A 6175-nucleotide genomic window follows, 5' to 3' on the forward strand; every position below is an offset into this window, starting at 1 on the left:
CGTCTGCCCCGGCTGGGGTCGATGCCCGGCCCCGAGCAAACCCTGCCGGCCCCGCTCCTCCTCCAGCCCGCACCCCTCTCCGGCCCCCCAGGGTCAGGGCGACTCGGGGGTAAACACCCACGCTCCCAGCCCGGGCTTGCCAGCCAGGTTTTCCTCCTCCCGCCACAGAGCCCGTTTCCGTGCAGGCACAGCCACGGGCAAAACCAAAACGCGGGGTGGGAGGCTGAAACACAGCAAGAAAATACAGCAGAGAGCCCACACGAAACTCCTGCAACCGAGGGTGCCCAGAAAGCTGCGGGGTGGCTGATGGCTGGCACAGTACTGAGGGAAAAGCCGCTTACAACACACCTGGCAGAGGAGAGGTTTGGGTTTTCTCCTGCCAGTAAGTGGACGGCCAGAGTGGCGAGTGTTGCAGAGTTTAGGTTTATTTCACAGATATGTCCATCAAAAATTAAATACCAGGTTTTGCCTTTTTTTTTAAACACTGAACAAATATGTACAAAATATGAACAATGTGAGGTATAAAACCACAAGACTTTTAAAGAAAACTAGTATGTACAGAAGCAGATACGTGTACGATAGGCATTATCTTCCCACGGCTGTGTGCTTCACTTATGCCATGCAGCTGATGCCAGTTTCTGTCCTGCAGCAGGGCCCTATCACTCCCTGCATTTTCTTCTCAAATATGAAATCCATAAAAAACAGTGCTAGAGATTATAAAGGAGAATTTTTTTTTCTGCAAATGGAACCATCCAAACTGTGAGGCAAAATTCTCAAAAATCTGAGAAGGCACATTTCATCTCACACAAGAAGAAAAAGGAATCTGTCTGACAACTCTACCTGACAAACAGAAAGATGTCTCAGTAGAGAGCACATAAAAGGGTGTGAGTATAAGGCACTTCTCGGGATGGTCAAATACCTCCCTATTTCACAGAACATGTTTCTCTGCTTACAAAGGGCGTTTAAATTAATCTATTTAAAGTACGTTTGTTTACACATATAAAGGGCTTAGTCCTGCAATCCATACTCACTTCCACACTAGTTAAGAGTTTTGCCTGATCACCGACAGCAGCTGATTCAGACCCTCTCCACCACCATGGGTAAGGACAGGGTGCAGGATAGTATTCCAGTTAGAACATTGATTATCGTACAAACATATCTTACAAATAATTAAATACAAACCATGGTTCTTTAACCAAATTAGAGATGCCAAAACTGAACTGTTTGCAGAAAATACATCTTTCTTTCTCTGCTTGTTATAAAATTAGTCTATTTGGTGATGCTTTTTTCTTTCAATGTAACGGTGAAAGTTTTCTCCTGTAGCACAATATTCTTTCAAACCAGCCCCTGGTAAAGCACAAGCCGAGTTAGGTCCGCTCTCTGCATGGGACTGTTAGTGGGCAGCAGTGTAAAAGCCTTTATCGCCTTCAATGTCCACTTCTTGATCAGAGTCATCAGAGACATCTGATTCCAGGTCCTCCTGTGAGGCTGGTGAGGGGGTGTACTGTGAGCCATCCAGGGAGACCTCCTTACCCTTCTGCTCAGGGCTCTGGCAGCTCTCCGGCCTTTGGTCACTGTGACTGTCAGCACCTTCTACTTCTTCTTTTTTGGTGGCCTGGGGGTTCTCCTGCAATGAAAGAGTCCTGCTTGGTACAGAACTAGAGGCCACAGAGACAGCAGGTGCGGGAATCCCAGCTGCGCTGTGTGGGAAAATCACCTTGCAGAAAAAGGCAGGTGTCCTGCTGCCTCCCTGGGCCTCCGGCCTATAAACCTGCCCGAGTGGGACAGGGCCGGGCGAGGGCTCTGATCCCACTCCCTCACAGCCACAGGGGCTGCTGCCATGAATAAGGCTCCTTGGTGATGGTTATCGCAGCCACTTCAAAAGAGCCAGGAGCTGCTGGAGCCCAGGAACCTCTGAACTTTTGTCTTTAGCAAAGCAAATGTTTATTATGAGTCTACAAACACCGACACACAACTTCCTCCTGCCCTGATCTTTCTTTAATTACACCCGACAGCAAGAGGAGGGAGGTTGAATCCATCAGTGGTCCAAAAGCAAATGGAAAAAAATTACTAATTAAGCTAAAACTCAACATTAAAACACTCACCGCTAAAACCAAACCAAACCCCTGTTTGTGAAGGCAAGAGTAGCCCTGTGTTGGCACCTCTCTGGAGAGCCCAGTCCCCTAAGGGGGCATGAAATGCTATGTGAAAGAAAAAGCAGGCAGAGACACGTTATAACCCATGATATAACTGTGCAGGCTTGGAGAAATGGATTTGACTGAATGAAAAGGAGGAAATGACTTAAAATGGCCGAGATCCCAAGCGAGCTCTCCGGACACTGTGGCATGGGTAGGGCCCTAGGCGGCCTCTTGCCAGAATAATAGGACTTTATTAAAAAATCAACTGAAGATTGAGTTAAACTCGGGCGAAGGTCACAGAACAGATTCATCTAGTGCAGCGTACCGTGATTAGTTTACTTTTCTTTTTACTTTTGTATTAAAGGCAAATTTGCCAGGAAAATGTGTGCATCCATGTCACACTTACTGAAGCCAGACTCAGGCCAAAATGTTGGAATTTTTCAAAAATATTTGAGCCAAGGGACCTCAGTTTTGCTGAGTCCCTAGGTGCCATAAAAACCCCTAAATAATTATCTGCTTGAGCATGATTTCTAAGGGAAGGGAAACTGCTTTAACTTCTTAGGGTCATGCATTGTAACTGCTTGTGAAAGGAAGGTAAAAACTACTCAATTTTCCATGTGGCTCGTCAAAATAAACAAGGTGTTTGTACCTGCTTTCTCCTGATGTTAGCAAAATACATCGACTTGTGTTTATTAAGAGAGGGCATTTTAAAACACCGGTTAATATTCTCAAAAAAAACTGCCTAAGTAATTTACTGACAATTACTTATCTTCTCCACGTTAATTGGCTAAACAACATATGGGTTTACAAAACAATTACCGTGGAGTTTTAATAGGTGGTGTGTGAAAGACGGGCATAATTGATATAGGAACTGCATTAGAAGCTTTTAACGTTAGTGCTGCCTGAACGAGCCCTCATGGATTCCAGCATGACTATTTGTCTTTTTAATCAAGGTGAAGAGGTTAAACAGCCTTTCAGATGACTTCTGCATACAACCTGGAATAGGCGAGCACGGCGTAAGATAAGACAATTAAAATACTTATTTCTATAGAAACAGAAACATCTACGTACCTGCTTTAGACGCCTCCATTTGGCTCTGCGATTCTGAAACCAGGTTTTGACCTGAGCAACAACAATGAGAAAAGGTGCAGGGTAGTCTTGGAGCCAGTTAGTGCCCAGAGCCTTACCCAAGCCACAAGAAAAAGGCAAGAATTTGCCCAAAACCCCTTCCCCGCCGACCCTGAGCCGGTCAGGTCCCCGGGAGCGATGCAGCGACAGCAGCTGCACGGCGGGGCCTGGAGCGATGGGGAACGGGGTGCGGTTCCCCGGGGCGGGGGCACGGCCTCACCTGCCTCTCGCTGAGCTGCAGCATCTTGGCCAGGCGCTTCCTCTCCGGCGGGGAGAGGTATTTCTGCGTCTCGAACTTCTTCTCCAACTCGATGGTCTGGTCGTTGGAGAAGCGGACCTGCCCCCCCTTCCTCTTGTGCAGCGGCCGCTGGATGAAGGGGCTCCACAGCAGCGGCTTCCCTACAAAGAGAGGCACAGCGCCGAGGGTCACTGCCCGGCCGCGGACACGCGTGACTGGGGAGCCCCTGCCCAGCCCGGGCCCAGGCCTGGTAGCGCGCCGGGTCCAGGGCTCGCTAATTTCCTTCGCCTGATTTTATTTCTCTCAGTTCCTACTCTGATCTTTCCCCTCTCTGATTTTTTCCCCTTCGCCAAACGGAGAGACCAGTTAAAGTCACTTTACGGGCTTTGGCAACATTTCCGTCAATGTGTTTCCTGTTGGTCTATCTCGCAAAGAAAGAGACAAAAAAAAAAAAAAAAGACCTTTGCTTCCTTCTGCTCTTTCACTGCGATGCCCTAAAGAAACCGTCTCCCTTTCTCTGAGACAGTGCCTGGGTCCCTGCGGAGAGCGGGGAAATCGCGGGGCTGGGCAGGGGTGATGCACCAACGGGAGGGCACACTGGGCTTCTAGGAAGAAGAGCCCGCATGTCCCCCACCCTCGGCTGGGGGTTTGCCCGCCAGAGGCCGCGGGGTGCCCGACAGGCTCACCCGGGGCCAAGTGAGGGGCGAGGCGGTGCAGGCAGCGACACGCCGGGGAACCGGCCCCGCTGCGGAGCCGCAGCCGCGTCCCGGGGCAGGAGGCTCCGGCCAGTGCTACTGAGTCACGCTGTTTGTTTTTCTGCCTGCACCCTTTGCAATTTGCTGCATTGTTTTTCGAGATTTTGCTTGCGTCAGGCTTTAGTAATTCTGGTGCAAAACAGCCTCAAAAAATAGGAAGCAACTGGTTATTTTAGCTGTCATAAAGTCACATCCCACACAGAGGAAATGAACAATATCAGAAAAACGGATCCCGGCTATCAGAAGTCGAGTGTTTCCTGAATTTGTCTGTATTGAGGATGTCGATAAAGTAATCAGCAATGTGCACGACTCCCGGGGAAGAGCCTGCTTCAGGCGGCCAGGAAAACACTTAACAGCTTCTGAAACCAGATTTACTCCTATCGAGAGCTCAAGGTTTCCTGTATGAACGGAAAGGGTCAGCCTCTTTCACTGCACAAATGTGGTGAGTCAGGTCCAGTTTTGCAATCACTAAGAACAAGTGCTGCAGCCCCGGCACGCCGCTCAGCCCCCGCAGAGGGGTCGCTTCCCCTGGCCAAAGGCGCGAAGAAGCCGCCAGGGCCCCCGACCCGGCCCGAGCCGACCCGCAGAGGAGCCTCGGGGGCCCCAGCGAGTGGAGCCGGCCTCCCGACTGTTTTTCAAGTCATCCGCAGGAAAGACTGCGATCTGCCATGCGATCTCCAAGCACAATTAAAACTCCCCACCAAAACCACACGCGACATTACTAAGGACACTCTCAGAGTCACTTGGTTTGAAGGAAAACAAATCTGAGTCACCGCGGCCGCGCACTGTGGTCTCGCTGACAGACCCGGAGCACGGCACGTCTCTAATTTACTGTAAATCAGACGGAGGCCGGAGGGAGCCGGGGGAACACAGAGAAGCGGCGGGGCGGGCGGGAAAGGGGACCGCTTTCGGGCACTTCCCATTTACCCCTGCCCCGACGGCGGGATGGGGACGGGACGAGATCTGCGCCGGAGCCGAGGGGAGGCACATGGCTTACCCAGGGGGTCCTGCCGGATCAGGGCGTGCGCGTAGTCGCCGACGGCGCGGGGAAAGGAGTAGAGGGGCCCGGCGTAGGCGCCGGTGCCATAGGTGGCGGCGAGGTGGTGGGAGAAGGCCGGATGGACGGGGGTCGGCTCGTAGATGGGGGTCCGGTACGAGGACACCAGGCTGGTGAAGGAGGAGTTGGGCGACGGCAGCGTCGGCGGCGGCGGGGCGGGCAGGGAGTGGGGGGCCGGGGCGGCGGCGGGGCCGCGGCCCAGGATGTCCTCGATGTAGAAGGGCGTGGGGTGCGCGGGCTGGAGCAGCGGCGTGGGCGCGTACAGCGGGACGCCGACGCCCAGGGCCGCCGGCGCCGCGCCCGGCGGCTGGTACTGCATGGCGCGGTCGCCGCCCGCGCACCCCCGCGCCCCCGGCCGCCCCTGCGGAAAGCCGGCCCCGACCGCGGCGGCTGGGTGCTGGCACCGCCGCCGCGGGTTTCTCTGGGCTCGGGTTACCCTTCGATAGGTTTCTATTGGCGCGGGGCGGAGCCCGCGTGGTCTCTGTCCCCTTCCTGCCACGACGCCGTCTGGCCAATGAGCCCGGCCAGGGAAGGGGGAAACCACCCCCCGCCGGCAAACACTCCCCCGCCTCCTCGAGCGAACTCCCCGCGGCGCCAATCAACCACCGCCGCAGCCCGCGGGAGCCCGGGGCAGCGGGGCGCGATCTGTCGCCCGCCGGGCCCCGACGGCACAGAGGCCCCGGCGCCTCCCGCAGCGATTCTCGCTCCTCTGCCGGCGCACGGCACAGCGCCAGCCGGTGCTCGGGCTTCCCCGTGGGGCTGCGCGCTGACCCCTGCAGCCCGGCCCTGGCGCGGACCGAGGCAGGAGGCACGAAGCGGACGGGCACCCCCCGTCCGGCCCGGGGACCTCTCTCTTGGA

The 6175-nt window shown here is 54.4% G+C and overlaps 1 protein-coding gene across 1 annotated transcript; it reads right to left on the minus strand.

The window, feature by feature from the left end:
• Positions 1–404: 404 nt before the first annotated feature.
• Positions 405–5753, minus strand: HHEX (hematopoietically expressed homeobox). Its single transcript, XM_038139971.1, has 4 exons — positions 5257–5753; positions 3487–3665; positions 3210–3260; positions 405–1627 (listed from the first exon to the last, which is right to left on the minus strand). Exons 1-4 carry the CDS (start codon positions 5633–5635, stop codon positions 1394–1396), a joined length of 843 nt encoding a protein of 280 aa, XP_037995899.1. The 5' UTR covers positions 5636–5753; the 3' UTR covers positions 405–1393.
• Between the last annotated feature and the right edge of the window lie 422 nt (positions 5754–6175).

This window comes from Motacilla alba, chromosome 6 (assembly GCF_015832195.1).
Source record: "Motacilla alba alba isolate MOTALB_02 chromosome 6, Motacilla_alba_V1.0_pri, whole genome shotgun sequence".
NCBI lineage: Eukaryota > Metazoa > Chordata > Aves > Passeriformes > Motacillidae > Motacilla > Motacilla alba.